This window comes from Daldinia caldariorum (genome assembly GCF_022478825.1).
Source record: "Daldinia caldariorum strain CBS 122874 unplaced genomic scaffold F4812scaffold_3, whole genome shotgun sequence".
In the NCBI taxonomy this organism is placed as follows: domain Eukaryota; kingdom Fungi; phylum Ascomycota; class Sordariomycetes; order Xylariales; family Hypoxylaceae; genus Daldinia; species Daldinia caldariorum.
In genome coordinates, this window is record NW_025953039.1 from 546,881 (window position 1) to 566,239 (window position 19,359).

Genomic DNA, 19,359 nt, shown 5'->3' on the forward strand with positions numbered 1-19,359 from the left:
TATTACATGCAGTGACACGAAGCACATGTTGATATGTACCCAAGTATCTCTGTTAGATAGACCCTATAGTTCTGCCGTAATTCGAGTGCTAGAGATCTTGTCCCCCCTACTTCCCGGGCTTAAATGGGTACGCATCTGGAACATTTTCTTTATTTTTGATGACGATAGATTTCGAAATAAGGGGATCCTCAGTCTCACTCCATAAGTGTTTACGTTAGGTATGTCCGGTGATGGATGTCATATACAGAGTGCCAGGGCATAGTATGCAGTCTATTGTAGTAAGGTCTAGCCTTTTAATCTCCCTCGACGGGACTGGCTACTCTTCATATAGGAGGTAGACAGTAGAGCCTAGTGTACACTCCTGCTATACCCACATATCCTCATATCCCTGACAATTTGAATGTAGTTCAGCAATAGGAACGTTCAGTCTTCGATACTCAAATTGTTGATAGTCCTAGGCTATAGATATATGTACCTAATTATAGACTCATTACTATGACAAACTGTTAAATGTTCCCTAATTGATGCTACTAAAGTCACCAACACGTCTATAATATGCCGTTCTTACTCATTTCCAAATGCAGCCTCTTTACTCATACGAAGTGTATGCGCTTGTTTCAGCTTTCCTAAGTTGAACATTCGCCATAGCATAGAGTCCTGAGACAACAAAATGTTAGTAAGACTCAAAATGAAGGACAAAGTAATAATGGTGGTGGTTACCCAGACAGTACGCCATCCAAATGTATCGAGGAAGCGAATCATGCCCGTGAAGCTACCGTACCAGAACCACGCTGGTGGGGATGACTTCAGGCTCTGGGCCACGACGTTTTCAGCGTATTTAAACCGGTTTGTAGCACCCCCTGTGTCTTGTATTAGGAAAATCTAGGGACTAACTTGGTCATATACTCGTATAGTAGTAAGTAGGCCGTGGGTATACTTACGTGGGGTTCGCGTGACGTGACGGTGGAATTCCTCCGCGAGTGGAGAATAGTAGGATCCTGGAAGTGTAGATGTTAGAGAGTGCATGTGAGTAAAGCGAGATACGAGTAAATTAGACCTTCTGGCAGTCGCCTATGGGCGTCATTCTTTAGGATATTGGTGCTGACTTCCCCAGAAATGATCTGTGGGGTAACTAATTAATATTCTCCAAGGACCCGGGGTTTCGGTAAGATGAGACATACCGTAATGACCTTGACACTTGAATAGGGGTAATTATTAGCAAGATGATTTTGATGCTGTAAGTTCTAAGGAAGAACATACCCCAGGGGAGCCATTTCCACACGAAGCGTGTTAGACCAGTGTTGAAGTGCCGCCTTCGTGGCATTATACGATGCTAGTTAACCAGTAAGTAAAGTACTTCCAGATAATACGTAGTTAAAGGAATCTGGTAAACTAACCTCCATACAAATAAGGTATAATACCACCTATAGAACCGATATTCACTACTGCTCCGGCGCTCCTGATAATCATGTCATGAAAGTGATGCACCATGCGCATGGGCCCAAATACGTTGATGTCGAACATGCGCTGTACAGCAACTACATCCGTGTCAATAGCTGTCATAGTATAAGCTATGCCCCTATTGCAAAATTTGTTAGCCATCGTATACGATATTCTTTCTGACTATTATACGTTAGGTAGGGAGAATGCATACGCGCAATTCACAAGTACATCAAGATGCCCGTTAGTAAGTTTGTGCACGCTGTCCTTTAGGTCTAGGACCGACTTCTCGATAGTGACATCAAGACGGAAGAAGGTGATACCGGCTTCTAACAAGTGGCCACTCTCTTCCTGGGGAAGCAAGGTAGCAATGGCATGGATACCACGACGAGTATATTCCTTAACGAGTGCCTCGCCAATACCTCCCCGGCCACAACTATGCTAGTGTTAGTGAACTTGAGAGAAATGCGCAAGGTGGAAAGTCCTATAGACTCACCCAGTGACGAGAGCAAATTTAGTTCGAGGCATTTTGACATAGGCAATGTAAGAATTTTGTCCGCATCAGCTGCTAAAGTCTTCAGCTTGTGAGCTTCGGATCTAAGGTTGTTTTTAGAGATATCGTCGGATACGTGATTTGCTCACGATGTCTTGGCAAAGATACCTCGGATAGGAAAGGGATCTGACAGATACACCGCTGAGCCAAAAATATATTTCTTGATAGCACAATTGTCTATCTGACCTATGAGTGGTATTACCACCCACAGGATCTTACTCTCTCATGTTCCAATTCCATATAGGGAGTGAGTTACACAGAAAAGAGGGGTTTGGTTATATTCATCACGTATTGAATACCTGTTTATTTTTCTTTGTATGTTGGGCAACCTCAGATGTAAGTGAGAATTAAGTTGTTCCATAGGAACTAGTTTAGAGAATTATGCAGTTGCTTGCATAGTAAAGTAAGAACTATATTTGCTGTGATATACACCATATAAGCTTATGGAGATCGGATACCCCAATTTGGCCTCCTGTAGGATTTCTTGAAGGCAACTGTAGGTATAGGAGCGAGGTAGCTAGATGTAGGTACGTAGGTACTTAATCGCCAAGACAAGCTCTACCTACATGTAAGCAAGATTAACTCTTGATTGGGCCGTCTTAAGCTTACCAACAGCCTGGTACCTACCAGGCTGTTGGTAAAAAGTGGTGCAAAAAGGGGGAAGGGGAAAAGGGGGCGGGGTGAAGAGCTACGTATCTTCTCAGTACCTACCTCTACGTTGCACACCTCCGCATCTCACGAATAGCCAAGAAAGAGGCGATGTATGACAATGTCCTAAATTACCTGCAGCTATCGCCTTAACTGCGAGTAAGACCTCGATACATCTTCTTGTACATCTAGGAGGTACCTACCTGGTAGGTATCTATATGTACCCGCTACGCGTCAGCTTTTCTGATGGCAACGCGACCGGGACTCTTACTGTGACTTTTGGCTCAGCGGTGTGTCTTTGACACTCATCAACCGCGTCAGAATATCATACGACTCTTCATTTTGAGAGCTGTGCATCTCGACGCGCAACAAGTTAACGTATACTAACCAGTTACAATCTAGAAATCCCAATAACACCGCCCGTAAAGACGCCTAGGCAAGCTTACAAGCATATATTCTTGGGTTACCTAACAACAAAAAGAAGTAACCAACTACTTCCACAAATAACCTAACTAGGTACCTAGCCTACCTCTGACCTATATCCAAACTGAATGAAGGTACAGTGCTTTTACTCCGTTGCTACCATTGCTTACTTCGTTCTCAAAGCCCCGTCACTATCTGCACCCCGGATGGTGAGAATCTCTCCTCACAAGAAGCATAGAGGAGTCAGAAGGTAATCCCACATGCGGGGTAATAAAAAGTCCGAGTACGGGTTAAGACAAAGCATTGTGTTCGACGATGTTCTTCTTGCAGTTGTATAACGTGCGGCTGCGTATGTACGTCGACGTATAGGTGCCTTATGGTAGTTCAGTATCTGCTGCCTGGTCCCGGTCACAGCTCGTCACCGTACGTCGGTCCGGCCGTAGGCTCCGGCATGAATCTCATAGCCGAGCCCTTGTCGGACTCGAGATCGCGGCTCAGCGCTTCAAGCACCGAGTTGGTGTAAGCCGTGCCTAGCGTCGTGGTCGGCCAGGCCTCGTCGTACCAGGTGCCGACGGGGGCTGCCGTCTGGTCGCCAACGACCTCGGCGGGCGTGGTTGGGACGCTGATGGCGCAGCCCGAGATGGCCGCGCAGTTGGTGACGGAAAGCGTCTTGCCGGCTGAGACCTGCGTCGTAATGGTGCATGCCGCGGCCGTCTGCGCCTTGCACTCGTGCGCGCTGTCCGTCGTGATCTGCTTGTCTTCCCCGATCGTGATCCGCGGCCAGTTCGGCAGGGTCCCTTGTATGTCGACGCCGGACGGCCACTTGACTACGTCGGTGGGCACGGGCCCCGGCTCGTAGATGCCCGGCGGTAGGTCCCAGTACCAAGAACCGATGTGGATATCGCCCCAAGAGATGCAGACGGAGAAGAACCACGCTGTGCAAGGGACGAGTACGCCATTATCGGTCGGCGCGGGCTTTGCTACTGTTGTCTCAATAGGGATGATCTGGCCATACATTGGCCAAGTAGGCCAGACGGGCAGCGGCGTAGCGGAGGGTTCTTCGCTGCCCCATGCTTTGACGGGAACGATGGTAGGGGTGTGGTAGGCGTCGTTATCGCCTAGGCTGTCTCTGTCTCCATCACAGGTATCTACTGGGTTGCTTTCCGGTGACGCGATCACGTACTGTGCTGCGTTTGGGGGGTAACGCGTTAAGGCTGATTGCACAAGACTCCATTGTGCAGCCAGCAAAGTTAGAGATTGAGTAAGGGGATTCATCATGCCGTCGTAGAGGTTTGAAAACTGTCCGTGAAATGAAGAGAAACACGGGAAGTAAAAGGAGAACAGATATAGAACACGGCGTCCTTCATGATGCGGTAAAGGGGAGTACTAACCGAGAAAAATCCGTGTCATTGCATTAGAGTTGGAGAGCTACATGTGACCTGTCGGAATGCTGACGGTAAGATCCCCTTACAACTCGGCCCAGAGCGAGGTCGAAAACAAGGTGGTATTCTTACTATCGTATAAAACTTCTTCCTTGGGCATTTGTTTGCGGTCTGGCTATAAGCGTAGCGTCCTTATGATAGAGGTGGTTCGGACTTGAGCACTCAACAACTCATACAACTCATTGAGTTCTTCGAGCTGGGTGGTAACATAGGGTAGTAGTATAACATCATATTAGTGAGGTCGGCCTTTGGACTTACATCAATTTAAATAGGAGTTGCTACCCCAACTTTTCGTCTATAAGAGCATAAAATCTTCAAACAAGAAAAGGACATATGTAGAAATTTTTATAACCAATATTTATTTATTCATGTCAGCATTTCGTCTTATGTCTATTTGTCTAATAGTTTAGTTGTTTACTCTGTATATCTGCATTACTTCGGGATTTAATGACACCGTGATTACTTCGCCGTCTATCATGATTACGGCTGAAAAGTGACGCCTACCCCGAAATATAAACTTGTGTCTCCAGTGTTTGATCATCACAACCGGTCCCCGGGGCCAGGTGATTATTTGTTGAGGCTATCGGTGTTTACCAGAGCATTTCTGAATAAACCGATGCCTTCATATTATTGGCCCATCACGTACAGATTTTAATAATTTGTACATCTCATGGAAGAAACTTGCGAGGCTTGGCTAATCCGGTAAAGAAACAAGAAGGCTATTATCATTCTCGTATCATGCATGTCAGCATGCCTTCTCCGACGAAGTTTACTTTTCAGACATAGAGAGAGAAACGCCATTTTTGACCAGTTGAACGGGAAAATATCATTCTCATATATGAGCAGGCGGCCTTGAGCAAGGAGTCCAGTCTCCGTGTGTGCCAGATTTACTTATATCACCTATCCTAAGCACTGCTCATTGTTATTGTACGCATTTGCTTCATAACCTTGAAGTGGTGTGCAACGTAACCAACACCACCAGCGGCTCATTCCTCTGTATCTCTTTTGGCATTGCAAGGGACGATGGCGAAGCTCGTCTTTCCTCTGGGCCTGGTTTCGATCCTCTTTTGTCTCTTGTTACAAAATGTCCAGGTTGCCTCAGCCGTAAGCCTCACTGACATATTCGTCGTCCAAGATGGGCCAGACAAGGGTGGCTGCGATGCGTATTTCGACCAGTCAAAAGGAACAGGGACTCTAGATGACTGGCACGAAGAGATCATCTACAGCCTTACAGATACCATTGATCAAGTAGATAAACATTATTCGACAGATGCAAGAATTCAAAAGGCAATTCAAACGTTCTTTGGTATCAATCCCAAGGATAAAGACGCTCAGAAGAATGTCAAAAAAATTAACGGTATGCTTCAAGACTATTTCTCTTATAGACTATTTTTGCGGATATTCTATGTCTCCGTTGATTTTATACATCATCTTGGTATCTTGAAAGTGTCGGCTAAGCTAACTCTATAACCAGATAACCTAAGAAGTGTTCACGATTTATTCAACGTTAGAAAGATAACCAAAGGCCGTGCGAGAGGTCAACCTGTTTACGGTTTAAACAAGAACCGCTACCTATTCTGCGGTAGCGACTTCCTGGAAGAAAAAAAGGGGGATTCGGTAGCCCGAGACTGGCAAGACAAGGAAATTAAGGATAGCAAAGGTAACCCCGTCACGATAGAAAAGGTGCCAGGGTACAGAAAAGCCCTCAAGGATGACCGTGCAATTAAACCCTGGTGGTCTGGCGGCATCAAGGAACCGAAGGGATACTACTTCTCGACCACAGGCAAAGATTACTGCAAGAAGAACACGAAGAATCTCGCGCTCACTGCGGCGATTAAAGTGTTTACAGGAACCCCCTCCGGCCGGACCACACTGCGGAGGACAATCGACATGATCGTCTTGTGTGGTGAGAGTTTCGCAAATACCTTATCACCAGATTCTTATAAGCTGGGAAACGCGAAGATTAAGGCTGGCACCAGCCTTGCAGACGTCGTGCCTAAGAGTATGACCCTCCTCCACGAGGCATTTCATCTCATATTCGGGGTATATGACGGCAGGAATACCAATATTGGATTCCTCGAGGGCGCCGACGAGATATGTAAGTACCTAACCTATACGTGACTTACTATACACAGAGTATACCTACTAATTCGCTGTTGACAGACGATCTTGCAGCTTGTATTAGGCTTGCTAGGACGAGCCGCCCAAAAGCACGCATGAATCCCGAGAATTACGTCTTCTTCGTCACGCAGATGTACTACCTATCTGGAAAATCGAGCGGCACCAACCAACCTTCCGACATAGATAAGAACTGGAACTTCAAGATTGTAAAGCAGGGCTCTAACTATGTTTACGGGGCAGTCAAACCATAGAGAAGCCGAACTATTGTAGGAAACGTGGTTCCTTGTCCTGTCAAGTAATATCTGGGTACTTCGTACGCCTGAAGCTACCGTAGAATGTTCTTTTAGCAATTATCATCTCTATGCGGTATATACTTTGGTCAGGTTTATCCTACATTAGATTACACTGTGATGCAATGGGGTAATAATAACTCCGAGGCGGATATAGCGAACAAATTTCACATACGAAACGTCTTAACACCGAAGTTGGCTTGGTCAATATAGTTTATACGGAGTCTGAAGTCTATGAATAGGGTTATGAATCCTATACCTACCTACCTCTAGGCACCTGTAATTATCAATCTAGTTGTTTGAGGAACTCGTTCATATTTCGTTCGTACTCCTCATCCTCTTCGTCCAGGTCTTCCTCTTCCTCTTCCTCCTCATCCTCGCCCAGACTAATATAATCCGGCATCAACCGGACGTCCCAACGCTCTTGATCCCAGGCCGTAACTGGAGGCATCACTTTCGCTACCGTCTCGGCCCACGACTGCCTTGCCCGCGGACTTTTCGCCAAGAACTCTTCCAACTCCGGAGTGGCGCCGTGGTACCCGTTCCACCGGCGGAACTCGCATAAAAACGCCTGGTCGCTCTTCTTCTTCTTCTTCTTCTTCTTCTTTCCCGCTGCTACATTTTCCTCCTCCCCCCCTTCCTGCTGTTGCGGGATGCCGCCGTCAACCCACGCCCACGCCGTCCAGAAATGCATGCGCGCACCCGGCCACTGAGCACTGAGATCCTCGCACCCTTCAGGAAGAAACTGGTCGAACGTGCTGTGCACGGCGCTGGCCCATGGCTCGGGGACGGGGTCGCCTGTGTATGGTATCGCGAGGATAGTCAGCGTCACGCGGCCTTGGAGATCCTCTTCAAACCGGTAGCCGCTATTCCACTGGAAGCTGACAAACCGCGCTGATGTCGCTGATGATGATGATGCGGCGTCGTCCATGGATGCGCTCCACAGCAATGCGCCTGGTGCGGGCGAGGGCTGCACGTCCTCCTCGGGTAAGCCTTGGAGAAATTCGGCACACGCGGGGGAGCTTTGGAAGTTTTTCAGAGCTTCCGCCGACTCCCAGACTGAGGTTAATGTGTGTCAGCAAATATGCCAAACTCGCCTGAGCCTCTAGATCCCTCCTAAGCGACAAGGCTCTCCCTGAGATACTCACGGATAATCAAGGCAGCCTGTTCCGGATCGTCGGTGTTTCTCCCTAGCCAGACCTTTTGGCACCCCGGCACGGTCGCAAGAGGACTGGAATGCGCATCTAAGTGCCCCGTCGACCATATCGGCCAATCCTGCCGTCGGGGCAGATGGAATCGCGTCCAGCTTGTTCGCTTGTGCTGCTGGTGGAGTTTACTTTTGAGTTCCTTAGCGCGGGCCATGATACATTTGCTCCAGATTAAACTGAGCAGGTATGATATGTGAGAGAGAAAGCTTTTAGGTACGGCATAAGATACCTCCTATCCTTTTAACTGATGTAAGATACTACCCTCCCTTTCGGGTCAACGCCGGAATCTAAAGCAGGTATGTCATCATTATTTTCGACCAGTTCACATAAAAGAAATAACGGGTTCGAATCCTTGTTGCGGACTTAGTGATAGTTAAACGTTCAATATAAATAATATAATGGAAATTGAAGCTCTAATTTTCCTTGCTCAGTGTCGCGTCTTCAAGTCTTCCAGGATTTTTGAGGCCCCTACGAAGTTCAGTTCTTGCATCGTCTCTTCCCATAGTCTTTCGTTCAACACCTTGCCTTCAGCCCCGTACCATATCAAGGGATATCTTTGCGAATTAGCCAACTTTCTTAAATAAGTACCTGTCTAACCTAGCGTATCTAGGTAGGTATGCAAAAATGAAGTTCGTGGAAATACTCACGGTTTAATAGCCCAGTCGCTGATAAAACTCCCATGGCCCTCTTTGCCTCTAACAACAGTCGCGTCAAGATACGTAGTAGCACCAACATCCACCCTCCTCCCGAAGAGAAAATGGAGAAACGCGACCAGTTTCCCCGCCAGCGTGGGGAAGTCGCGGAAAAATCCCGTGCCCTTGATGGTGCCGGGGTTCGGCATGTTTATGAGGACATCATCGGCGTCGACGAACTCCGCGAGCTTGGCGACGAAGAACGTGAGCAGAAGCTTCGACCTGCCGTACCAGAGGAGTTCGCCAAATCCCTCGGATTTGTCGAACTGCTGTAGTATAGGGCCCTTTGTCTCCATCTCTGTTCGATACGCCAAGTCAGACCCCACGATGCTAAGAACGGGAGGTCTTTTCGCGCCGTCGATCTTCTTGGATTTGAGTATGGGGAGAAGTAGGATAGCTAGAAGCGCTGTGGAGAGGTAGTTCACTTGCATCGTAAGCTCGTGGCCAGTAGCAGGTACCGTCGTATAGGCCATCCTCATCAAGGCGGCGTTCAGGATGACCATATCTATGCGCGGTAGAGCTGCGCACCTGTCTACGAAGGCGCGGATGGAGTCGTACGACTCCATTTCGACGGTCCAAACGGATACGTTAGAACCGGGGAACTCTTTCCGCAGCTTGTGGGCTGCTTCATCCCCTTTCGCCTGTGAGCGTACCGCCATGATTAAGTGGGATATTCCAAGTCTCAGATATTGCCGACATGCTTCAAAACCGATCCCTATATTGCTTCCCGTGACGATGGCCACTTGGTCAGTAACCCTAGTGTCTGCTGGGACAGGCCTTGGTTGAGTATACTGTCGGTAGAGAAATCCGATAAGTGTGGCCTCGAATGCGGCTTGGCTTTCGAGTTCGGATGACATGATGTCTCTTCTTCAGGTTGGTACTAGGTACCGTAGGTGAATCCTAAACGATGGTTTAACCAAGCGAGTGGAAATGAGGGAAGAGCCACACGTTATCTTTGCGACCAATGCTGCTTGTTCATGCAAGAATATCACAAATTCACTTATATCAATCATGATCCGGGCAGATCGAGGTACTACAACCATGATAATCATGTGAAACCTCGTTTTCGGCAAAGCTTACCCGGCATTGTAGCTCGGCATCCAGTAGAGGAGTTTGATAATCATCGAACTGGGCGGGGAAGAGAAGAGAAGATTCAATTGCGCAAGGGAAAGGTGGAAGATGCAGAATGTAGGTCGGAGCCTACTTGCGTAACATACCTGGTATCTACCTCCTAAACTCACATGCAGCCTGGCAGCCTGGCTAGCGAGTTAGGTACCTACCTAACCTACTATGTGATGTGAGGTACTGCAGCAAGTTCGCTTGCTGATCTTGTTTTCGAATACGCACATCCCGCAATCACTGCAACGCGCAGTCTTCCCACCAAGGAGGCTAGGAGATAGATAATGAAAGAATTCGGACTTAAAATCAGCCTCATAACCATTACCCCGAAGACCATACCAGAAACGGCTGCAGCTCCGAAGGCCGTGTCTTTGTGTCCTGGAGGCGTGGACCGCGAAGATAATGTGTTTCCCTGGCATTGCCTTTTTTTTTTTTTTTTTTTTTTTTCTCGTCCTTAAATTTTCTTAAAGGAGTTCAAAATGAATTTCAAGTTGTTACACAAGACTAGTTGTGATCATAGCGGCTGTGGTGGCTGATGTAAGATTGTGTAACACTATCCGTGATTATAACTGTACTTTGTACTATGTATCTTCTGAGATTGCGCGCTAATGCACAATCCCGTGCATGCATTAGTTCAGAGGTACTTAGGTACCTAGGTACCTATACTTCTTGCAATTCTACTTCAAAGCCGTGAATGTAATGTTAACAATAACAACCAACCATCGCTATACCTAATCTGACATAGCCAGTATGATCCTCAACCATACCACAGATCTAGGCCCTTCTAAAGCATTACGAAGAATATCTCACAGATCGGTAGTCGGCTATCGCGCACGCATTACAGGTAAACCACCCCTTACTAGTTGTATGTTGGGGATTCTAGAGCTGTTTGAATAAGCAGCTACCAGGTGTTGGTAACTATTACGGGCTATCATCTAAGATAGATGCTAGGAATACATGTAGTCTACAACAAACAAGGTACCCCACGTACATGCTGACATGTAGGTATGTACCTCCTAACAGCAACAGAAGGTCCTGCACAATGGCGGGAATCGAGTAAGAAACCAGACACTTCTCATGTCACTCTCCCCCGTTTTAGGGATACCGAGTCGGCAGCCCGTTATTGAAACTGAACATGTGATCCGGATCCCAGGCCTTCTTCAATTTCGCCAGGCGGCCTAGCTTGTCCTTGCCGTAGATCTGCTCCAGCGTCTCGTCGCCGTGGGCGTAGTTGACGAACACCGTGAGCTCCGGATACCCGGACGTGGCTACGAGATCGCCCCGCAGCTCCAGCCCGAGCGCGATGGAGGCGTTCTGTGTCGCGTCGTCTCTGTCGTCGAATAGCATGTTGAAGTTTCTGCCGAGGTCAGATTGGTTAGTCAGGTATGCTTTTCATATTATCTACGCACTGCGTGCATGTAAAATCCAAGTCTACAAGAGAGGGAGGGAGGTTTTCTCACATATACCCCGTTGTGTCCCTCCAAGGAAACGCCGTCTCGTCGCGTGGCACCGCTGCCATGGCTTGGTTGGGGAAGAACTCGAACTGGAGAATGCTGCTGCGCGCGCCGGGGTATTTGGCGAAGTAATTATCCATCTTCGCGAACGACGCGGAGTACGTAGACGCGGAGTAGTTCTTCATGTTCCAGCTGTACAGGTCGCGCGTGATGTTCGCTCGGCAGATGGAATCCATAATGTTCCCAAACGCGCTGACGACGAGCTCGTTCCAAGGGACGTTGGCCATTCGGGTGGTATCGAGGCCGAGGTCGAGGATGGGGGCTAGGGCTTTACGGGCTTTGTCTTCGCGCCCCTTATACGTCCATTGGGCCTGGACTTGTGTCTATGGTCTGGTATCAGCTGAATGCATTCTGAGCATGGCAATTGCAGAAGACATACCTTGTTCGTAGTACTGTTAGAATTTATAAGCATGATTGAGGCCAGTTCCGCAGGTAGAGGACTCATAGACTCTATCGTCTTGAAGTATGTAGAGCTCTTCTCTGCTGGAATGATATACTCGACGGTGAAAACATCGCCGCCGTCAGTCAGCGGATGGACCTTGTAAGTAGCGGATAGGATGATGCCGAAGTTCGCACCCGCTCCGCGAATGCCCCAAAATAGATCAGAGTGAGACTTCTTGGACACTTCAATAATGTCGCCCTTGGCTGTAACTAGCCTCACGGAAACTAGCGCGTCTGTGATCAAGCCATAAACACCCTGGTAACGTCCAACACCGCCGCCGAGTGTTACGCCGATGAGACTGGGACAGGAAGAACTTCCAGTTTCTAGTGCATGTTAGAAGCCATAGAGCATGTCGAAGTGTATTATTGTGTAATTGGGTCAGTTACTGGGCTTTAAACTTACGAAGGTCGAATCCGGCTTTATATAACGGTTCAAAAATATCCCCCACCCGTATACCAGGACCAACCGTTACAGTCTGAGCAGTTGCATCTACGTGAAGCGACTTGAAGCCGCTAAGATCTATAGCCAGGCCATCGTGGAGATCCCCAAGGGTGGTTGTGTATCCATGACGCCCCCCCGTAGCAAGAAATGGGATCTTGTGAGATTTCGCAAGTTTTACCTAGCATCCAGTTAGCCCCCCAAAAAACAACACCGTCTTTGAACTCGGTACTCGAGGATTAGCTGCTCGCGTACAATTTTCGCAACATCGTCTTCCGTAGCCGGGCTGATAGCAGCGCTGTAAGTTGGGGCGCTGAACGTAGTCCATCGCTCGGTGACGTTGTAGAACTCCGGGGAGCCGGCGAAGGAGATGGTCGTGTCGGCAGACCACTTCTGATTCGTCAGAACCGACCTGAGGTCGACGCGCGGGACAAGTCCTGCAGTAGCGGCTGCGTATGTGCCACTGAAGCAGAATGAAAGCCAGAGGACTAGCGAGGTCCAGCTTGTCGCGGTTGAGGCTCTGTTTACGACGAACATCTTAGATACGACTAGAATGACTTTGTATGAATATGGAGAACTCTAAACAAAGGAAGCGAACAACTGGAATGGTAAGTAACTAATTACGATATATATATCTTTATTAGAAGCCTTCACTACTATGGTAGACGCGGCGAGGTCCCAACTCGGAGTATCTGTCGTGCAACCTCAAATAATCTCAGCTCTAAGAGAAGTGAGTATGACTAGAGACATTCTACGACGAGGCACAGTTAGAGGCTCAGCTGTAATGATAATAATAAGAGGCCCATTTACGCCTGATGGGATTGTTCTATTTCGGGCCATGCTGATAAATACACTTTTACACTTTTACACCTAGTAGTGTGTCGATGGCACTATGAGTCGTCTAGGGTGCCTTCTTCAGGGTAGACAAGGCTAGAGCCATGCTTCTACCTATGAGAAATCCTTCACTTCCCTCCCACAACCTTACTCGTTATCCAGTAGAAGCCAGACCTAGATAGTTGATTTTTATCAAAGGATATCATCGAAAACAGCCCTACACGATACCAACTAAGCGACTTCTCATAGTTAGATAGTAGGTACGATCCGAGTAGAAGCTGAACGCCTAGGCGCTCAGTTAATGTGCTATAAAAGGAAATCCGGGCTGAAAGGAGGATTAAAGAGGCGCGAAGGAAGTGCTATGTAAGCTCAAACATACTCCGGGCCGCAGCCTCCGGCCGGGAAAAGGGGGTTTGGTATAACGTTGTACGAGCGGGAATATTGCCTAGGAAGTACGTCGCCCTTCATACGAGTTACAGTAGGAAACAGGTTACAGTGAATCAAATTCTGTTGTATTGTTAGAAGTAATCTGAATAAGCTGAACTATCCAGGGTCATTTTAAAGAGTGCCCGCCAAGTATCACAAGCCCAGAGAACAAGCTCGTGTACTATGTCTCCCACACAACTCTTCACCATATCAGCATGAGTATTATTTCTTTTTCTTCTTGTTAGAGTCATCTTGTGTCGTTATGCTATATTCGGGATATGTCGCTTTATACCTATACGCAGACAATGTCAGCTTCGTACCTACCTAAAGCTATGATAATAGACCCATAGAAAAAGCCCGCTGCTACTTACCCCAGCAACAGTCCCCCTATGAAATGGCCTATCACGTATTGAGCCAATTTTAAAATCCATATCGGCACCCAGAAGGACGGAGTGACGAAGATAGTGTCACTGCTCCATCCGAGCAAGGCCATCTGGAACACGGACGGCTCGATGCCCTGCTGCTGGCAATCTCGAAGATATCCCAGGCTGTTGCGCAGGAAGCTCTCGTCAAAAGCGTGGCCGAGATCCTGCGGCTCGGCCCAAACCTTGAAGACAAGGTCTTCGCGGACGGGGCTATGGGCCCAGAACCGATGGCTTTAGATTTGTTTAGTTAGGTTCCTAACCCAAGGCAATGAATGTGCAAGAGAACTGCACCGATTTTAAAAGAGTGCGGCGAGAACCTACCGCGCGCCGGGAGCGATCACGAGGATCCCGTCGTTCTTGGTGATAACAGACTCTTTCCCGTTCTTGACAACTGCTAGTGCGCCCTGTTGGACTTGGAAGTACTCGGTTTGCCGAATGTGAATGTGCCTGCTCAGTCGTAAGTCAGGGGGGGAGGCCACCAAGGCCGAAAGTTAGAAAATCGCAAAGTCATTCTCACAGTGGCGGGCCAGAAATGCCATCCCGAACAGCCTTATTATCCGCGTAGTGAGTCTCCCTCACGGCGTAACGCCCGTCCTCGTCGTATAGGAACTCGTAGAGCGCCGCGTCGTTCGGGGAGAGCATACGGGACTCGCGCGGGGTATCCGTACGCCTCGAAGGGCGGGGTGAGAGCCAGAGTTGCCAGCCATACACCATATTGCTTGCTTACCCAGTGTGGGTGGTAAGGCGTGGTGGAATTCCTAGGTCTCGGGGAAGGTCTGCGCCTTATGCTATGCTCAGAGGCTTACGCATCCTATTGCGAGACGAGGCTACCAATATGCCTCATTGTGCTACATCGGAGATACCACCTTGTTATCTTACGTTGCGGGGTATCCCGGGAATATGCTTATCTTTTCCTGGGAATTCAGCGTAGAGGTGGTGCTGTGTTATCTTACATGCGTGTAAGTAGGTGTTGTTGTTTCACGGTAGATTTATATCTCACGATCTTACATAGTACATGGGATCTAGCCCCCAAACAATACACCCTTGTTGTGACACAAACATGCGTAGGTAGACAGATATGCACGTAAGACTGACATGCGGTTTTGGAGCAAGAGGCAATTAGGTAGGAGGTAGGCAAGTAGTATTAAAAGACTAGTCTACACTTCTTACAACATATATTAGATAAATGCCCTATCTTACCAACAGCCTCCCAATCAGCCGAAGTATACTATTGATTGGCCTTGTTACTACCTACTAACCGTATTTCTGCATAGAAGTAAGTCTAGTAACAGTCAAATTAGCTCATGGACTAAGAGCCAGTTCCTCTTCCGTCTTACCGGTAGATCCTAAATATTCCCTGGAATGCGGCTGTCGCACTACCTAACCTTCGACACCTGATCGATAATGTCTCTGACGCCCGCGAATGAGAGCTCATCTAATGTTTCCTCATAAACCTGCTTCGAAAGACGCAATCCTTCGGGTTTGTACATGAGAACGGCCGTTCTGCCCAGAACAATGCATGTCAGCTCAGGTAAAGTAGTTGGTTAGGTAGTTACCTCTTTTATGGTTTAGGACATTCCGGCGTTTTGGGGGGGATATGCGGTGTAGGTAATAATACTCACGGTTGCACTTTTGCGTCCTCGACGTACTGTCCATGCGCCTTCTCGCCGAGCGTTGTAACGGCATGAACCAACGTGCGCGCACCGACGAAGCTCTTTCGGCTCAGAATGTAGCTCTGGATCTTGTAAGCCACGCGGATAATTCCGCTCGTTTCGCGCGCGAGCTCCGAGCCGCTGCAGAAACCAGGGTTGGCGAAGGACAGAGTAACCACGGATGAGGAGACATGTTTCGCGAGCTCTGTGAGAAATAGCTGTCCGAGCAGCTTCGTGGCTCCGTAGCGATCTGACATATCCCAATTGGGTGACTTCCGTTTGAACGCGGGGAGGACAGGCGTCGAACTTCCCTCCTCGAATTTGGTCCATGCCGCCGTGTCGGACGACACCACGCAAATGTGACCCGGCTGTCCTGGAGTTCTCTTCTCCTTGATGATGGGGAGCAGTAACACCGTGAGAAGCATGTTTGCCAAGAAGTTTATCTGCACGCCCTCTTCGTAGCCAGTCGAGCTGCTGAATGACTCGGTGACCTTGAATATGCCCGCACTGAGAATGGCGATATCGAGGCTCTTCAAAGTCTTAGCACGTTCTGCGAAGGCTATGATGGATTCGTAAGATGATAAGTCCAGTTTCCAGACCTGGACAAATTCCGGTGCAAGAGACCGGCCATTGATAAGCTCCTGTCGGGCAGTTTCTCCCCTTTTTTCGTCGCGAACGGTTAAAATAACTTTGCAGCCGAGATCTAGAAGTTGACGTGCCACTTCTAATCCTATCCCGCCGTTTGCCCCTGTGATAATGGCCGTCTTCCCACTTAAGTTTACATCGCGCTGTAACACAGGAGGAGGGGTAACGAAGAGCTGACGATAGAGATAATGGCGGAAGCTTGCCCTTTTCTCCGGTGAGATATCAAATGTGGTAGCCATGTTGAATTTTGAATTGACTAATACCAGGAGATTTAGATGATGGAGGTACTTGAGATTGAAGAAAAAGAGGAATAAAGAAATCACAAGTTAGGTACCTACCTATTGATTATTATAGGTAATAGGTAGTAGGTACCTACCTGCTATTGCCCGAACTTGATCGGGATATTGTATTGTCCCAGCTCAATACCTATCATCCAATAAAAACGCTTAAAGTGCCGAGTTGTCTAATCCGGACGAGCTGGGTTAATACAATATCCCGAACCCGAACAAGTTGAACATGGAAGTTCGGTACGGGCATTAGGTCCTTTACCAATACCCAGGATATATGTAAGTAGGTATAGGCACCTTTGGTATTAATAATGACTTCGGAGTGTACCTAATCGGGACGAACTGGGTTAATACAATATCCCGAACAAGTTCGGGCATTAGGTCCTTTACCAATACCTAGGAAGCCGAGGGCCCCCCCGGGTAGGGGACCACAAGAGCCCGACTTTAGGAGGATGTCATAGTCAGTACATTAGGCAAGTACCAATGTATCTTTCCATTTTCATTCATTTTTCTAATTGGTTAAGTTTTACTCCACTTTTAGTCTTCCCAATTCGTTAAGTGAGAATTTCCTATTTGAGTAATCCTTCTTACTACACTCCGACACAACATCCCTCCTAAAGTCGGGCATATGTAAGTACCTAACCTTTGGTATTAATAATGACTTCGGAGTTTGCCTAATTTACCTTAGATACCTCTATCTAGACTATAGGTACATAGTGGCAACATAGATTTATAATAATGTAGTACAGTAGGAATTTAACTGCTTCCGACCTTGTTTCTTTCCTCCTATGAGGTATTCTAATCTAAACAAAGGTAGGGAGAATTGAGCAGCGGCTAATTATATAGCTTACCTTATCCCAGTAATTAATCTCCCCGTTAGCCAAGTCGTCTTGCGCCCAAATCGCCTGAATTAGTAGCTTAACGTGGTTAAATGACCGCGAAGATTCATGCTTTTCAGATCTTGATATGAGATCAAGAACTGCCGCCCGTTGGTCGTCCCTTCGAGCCTCGCATCCTAACACAAAGATGGGAAACTGCCTAACGCAATATTCCAGCTGGGAGAACAGAGTGAAAGCCCTATCGATATGCTGCTGGATCCTGCTCGTCTGGTTAAGTACGTTGTCTGACGCACGGTTGAGATACACCAATGTAGCTAGCTGATATAATTCCATCACTAATGGCGCATCGGTAGTGTCATTAGCCATGCGTTTCACTTGAATAGCCCTGATTCTCCAGTCGAGGATTTTTAGGAAATTTTTGTAGTCGTCTATATCCTCGAGAGATGATCTAGCCGGCGGTCGGGTAGATACCGCATCACAAACCTCCGACAACATCTCGACCATAGTGAGAGCTGAAGGTGCCGCTTGGGAAGCCTGATGTAGGTATTCATTAGAGCGTGTCCTTTTTTCGTTATCTGGTATACGAACCTCTGCACGGATACTTGATTCAGCTGATGTATTTTCCACAGTTTCTCTATCCCAGTGCCGCAGAGTGAAACGTGCTAATACATCATAGTAATACACCCAATCCAACAACATAGCTATATCGCTGTCGTGAGTGTGTTTGTCGAGGCCGGTAGCTTTAATAAGATTCTTAACTCCGGATAAATACCACAGCCATTGTCCCGAGGTACAAGATGACTGGTGGACCTAGGTAATGGGTTACGTTAGCACTACGGCGAATATCAATATGGGGAGTTGAGCTGACCTCGAAAGAGCATAGCAGCATTCCTGCGGCAACATGTTGTGCTGCTTCCGTGGTGCCAAAGTGGCTCCCTGCTGCGGCCGATAGGGATTTGAGAGCGGAGATCTTTAGCTCCACAGCCTGTGAATGAACATCGTGACGGTGTAGTGAAGATAAAGCTAGTAGTGACTGGAGTGCTGCTACAGCAGACGTCGTCTCGCTTGCCAGGGAAATTCGGATCAGTGCATTACCTAAATCTATTGGATCATGACCAAATACGGCAAGAGATTGTGATGCACTATATCGAACTAGGTGGACATTATCAGTTACTGAATTTACGGAATCTACCATGTTAAAGTCCCCAGACAGGCCGGATGAACTCACAGTAATCGAATAGGCTCGTGTCACCAACTTCCAATTTAATAGGATTCCATACTAACGGTATATGTAATACCGGTTGGGTGGATTCTAACACGTGTTAGAGCGACGACGACCCAATACAGTTAGTAGAGAGACATACCTTTAGCTACCTGATTTGTAATGCTATAGTGCATTTCAATATCCGCGTAAGACACATGAGTAATACGGGCATCCGAAGAATAAGGACCGTTGTTATTATGTGACGCCCCATATTGTGAGGCGTGCGACGGCAATTTTCCAACAACCGCGCGTCTGCTGTCACCGACATTAGGCCAGGACAGTCGAAGGCCAGTACCTTTGAGGTTCCGCTTATGCGGAAATGACTTTACACATGCTGCAGTAGTATCATCGAGACAAGTGTCGTGATCTATATTTGTCACCTTTAAATTGGCCCTTTTTCTTATCTCGGGGCATTCGCCGACGGCCGAATTGGCAATGGCCAATGCCATCTCCTTCTCTATTATCTTGGCATCCATCATAAGTGGTAAGTGGTACGTTAGGTACGAATAGAGTTTGTTTATTCCGGTAGTGATTGGGTGTTTGTCGGAACGGGTAGCGGGATAAAGCTTGAGGTATGGCGTTTCGCTTAGATGCTGTTCTGGGAATGTGTCTGGGACGAGTCTCTGAGAATGTGGGAGATTTCTAAGATTGAATCTT

General features: G+C 47.7%; 9 protein-coding genes across 9 annotated transcripts; 1 reads left to right on the plus strand and 8 right to left on the minus strand.

The window, feature by feature from the left end:
• Positions 1–564: 564 nt before the first annotated feature.
• F4812DRAFT_456390 (NAD(P)-binding protein) lies at positions 565–1,968 on the minus strand (the record flags this gene model as incomplete). The annotated part of the gene is made up of 9 exons (XM_047936980.1): positions 565–657; positions 721–860; positions 942–998; positions 1,058–1,121; positions 1,182–1,197; positions 1,261–1,333; positions 1,398–1,579; positions 1,655–1,876; positions 1,937–1,968. The coding sequence occupies 9 exons, from the start codon at positions 1,966–1,968 to the stop codon at positions 565–567; spliced, it is 879 nt and encodes a 292-aa protein (XP_047792697.1).
• A 759-nt stretch (positions 1,969–2,727) lies between these two features.
• F4812DRAFT_263489 (uncharacterized protein) lies at positions 2,728–4,837 on the minus strand. The gene has a single exon (XM_047930831.1). The coding sequence runs from the start codon at positions 4,340–4,342 to the stop codon at positions 3,473–3,475; it is 870 nt and encodes a 289-aa protein (XP_047792698.1). The 5' UTR covers positions 4,343–4,837; the 3' UTR covers positions 2,728–3,472.
• A 692-nt stretch (positions 4,838–5,529) lies between these two features.
• On the plus strand, positions 5,530–6,878 carry F4812DRAFT_456392 (uncharacterized protein; the record flags this gene model as incomplete). Its single annotated transcript, XM_047936981.1, has 3 exons — positions 5,530–5,863; positions 5,981–6,604; positions 6,670–6,878. The coding sequence occupies 3 exons, from the start codon at positions 5,530–5,532 to the stop codon at positions 6,876–6,878; spliced, it is 1,167 nt and encodes a 388-aa protein (XP_047792699.1).
• Positions 6,879–7,119: 241 nt separating this feature from the next.
• On the minus strand, positions 7,120–8,324 carry F4812DRAFT_417327 (uncharacterized protein; the record flags this gene model as incomplete). Its single annotated transcript, XM_047933160.1, has 2 exons — positions 8,066–8,324; positions 7,120–7,976 (listed from the first exon to the last, which is right to left on the minus strand). Coding segments are annotated over exons 1-2 (982 nt in total), but the record flags the coding sequence as incomplete, so codon positions are not given.
• Positions 8,325–8,504: 180 nt separating this feature from the next.
• Positions 8,505–9,889, minus strand: F4812DRAFT_263496 (putative short-chain dehydrogenase/reductase family protein). The gene is made up of 2 exons (XM_047930832.1): positions 8,773–9,889; positions 8,505–8,679 (listed from the first exon to the last, which is right to left on the minus strand). The coding sequence occupies exons 1-2, from the start codon at positions 9,672–9,674 to the stop codon at positions 8,553–8,555; spliced, it is 1,029 nt and encodes a 342-aa protein (XP_047792701.1). The 5' UTR covers positions 9,675–9,889; the 3' UTR covers positions 8,505–8,552.
• Positions 9,890–11,031: 1,142 nt separating this feature from the next.
• Positions 11,032–12,867, minus strand: F4812DRAFT_456395 (FAD-binding domain-containing protein; the record flags this gene model as incomplete). Its single annotated transcript, XM_047936982.1, has 5 exons — positions 11,032–11,293; positions 11,397–11,773; positions 11,830–12,215; positions 12,295–12,511; positions 12,586–12,867. 5 exons carry the CDS (start codon positions 12,865–12,867, stop codon positions 11,032–11,034), a joined length of 1,524 nt encoding a protein of 507 aa, XP_047792702.1.
• A 793-nt stretch (positions 12,868–13,660) lies between these two features.
• Positions 13,661–14,968, minus strand: F4812DRAFT_417335 (uncharacterized protein). Its single transcript, XM_047933161.1, has 4 exons — positions 14,533–14,968; positions 14,337–14,462; positions 13,962–14,246; positions 13,661–13,882 (listed from the first exon to the last, which is right to left on the minus strand). The coding sequence occupies exons 1-4, from the start codon at positions 14,727–14,729 to the stop codon at positions 13,813–13,815; spliced, it is 678 nt and encodes a 225-aa protein (XP_047792703.1). The 5' UTR covers positions 14,730–14,968; the 3' UTR covers positions 13,661–13,812.
• Positions 14,969–15,134: 166 nt separating this feature from the next.
• Positions 15,135–16,739, minus strand: F4812DRAFT_263516 (NAD(P)-binding protein). The gene is made up of 3 exons (XM_047930833.1): positions 15,638–16,739; positions 15,353–15,518; positions 15,135–15,297 (listed from the first exon to the last, which is right to left on the minus strand). Exons 1-2 carry the CDS (start codon positions 16,549–16,551, stop codon positions 15,392–15,394), a joined length of 1,041 nt encoding a protein of 346 aa, XP_047792704.1. The 5' UTR covers positions 16,552–16,739; the 3' UTR covers positions 15,135–15,297; positions 15,353–15,391.
• Positions 16,740–17,222: 483 nt separating this feature from the next.
• F4812DRAFT_417336 (fungal-specific transcription factor domain-containing protein) lies at positions 17,223–19,340 on the minus strand. The gene is made up of 5 exons (XM_047933162.1): positions 18,803–19,340; positions 18,667–18,750; positions 18,307–18,590; positions 18,027–18,248; positions 17,223–17,972 (listed from the first exon to the last, which is right to left on the minus strand). The coding sequence occupies exons 1-5, from the start codon at positions 19,179–19,181 to the stop codon at positions 17,403–17,405; spliced, it is 1,539 nt and encodes a 512-aa protein (XP_047792705.1). The 5' UTR covers positions 19,182–19,340; the 3' UTR covers positions 17,223–17,402.
• Positions 19,341–19,359: the final 19 nt, after the last annotated feature.

Coding starts and splice junctions, on each gene's coding strand:
- F4812DRAFT_263489 (XM_047930831.1), bottom strand. CDS start 4,342: ATGATGAATCCCCTTACTCAATCTCTAACTTTGCTGGCTGCACAATGG.
- F4812DRAFT_263496 (XM_047930832.1), bottom strand. CDS start 9,674: ATGTCATCCGAACTCGAAAGCCAAGCCGCATTCGAGGCCACACTTATC. Junction 8,680..8,772: donor AGCGACTGGGCTATTAAACC/GTGAGTATTTCC, acceptor TAATTCGCAAAG/ATATCCCTTGATATGGTACG.
- F4812DRAFT_417335 (XM_047933161.1), bottom strand. CDS start 14,729: ATGGTGTATGGCTGGCAACTCTGGCTCTCACCCCGCCCTTCGAGGCGT. Junction 14,247..14,336: donor GTGATCGCTCCCGGCGCGCG/GTAGGTTCTCGC, acceptor ACAAATCTAAAG/CCATCGGTTCTGGGCCCATA. Junction 13,883..13,961: donor ATAGGGGGACTGTTGCTGGG/GTAAGTAGCAGC, acceptor GTCTGCGTATAG/GTATAAAGCGACATATCCCG.
- F4812DRAFT_263516 (XM_047930833.1), bottom strand. CDS start 16,551: ATGGCTACCACATTTGATATCTCACCGGAGAAAAGGGCAAGCTTCCGC. Junction 15,519..15,637: donor GAGGACGCAAAAGTGCAACC/GTGAGTATTATT, acceptor TGTTCTGGGCAG/AACGGCCGTTCTCATGTACA.
- F4812DRAFT_417336 (XM_047933162.1), bottom strand. CDS start 19,181: ATGATGGATGCCAAGATAATAGAGAAGGAGATGGCATTGGCCATTGCC. Junction 18,751..18,802: donor TACAAATCAGGTAGCTAAAG/GTATGTCTCTCT, acceptor AACACGTGTTAG/AATCCACCCAACCGGTATTA. Junction 17,973..18,026: donor AATCAAGTATCCGTGCAGAG/GTTCGTATACCA, acceptor TACCTACATCAG/GCTTCCCAAGCGGCACCTTC.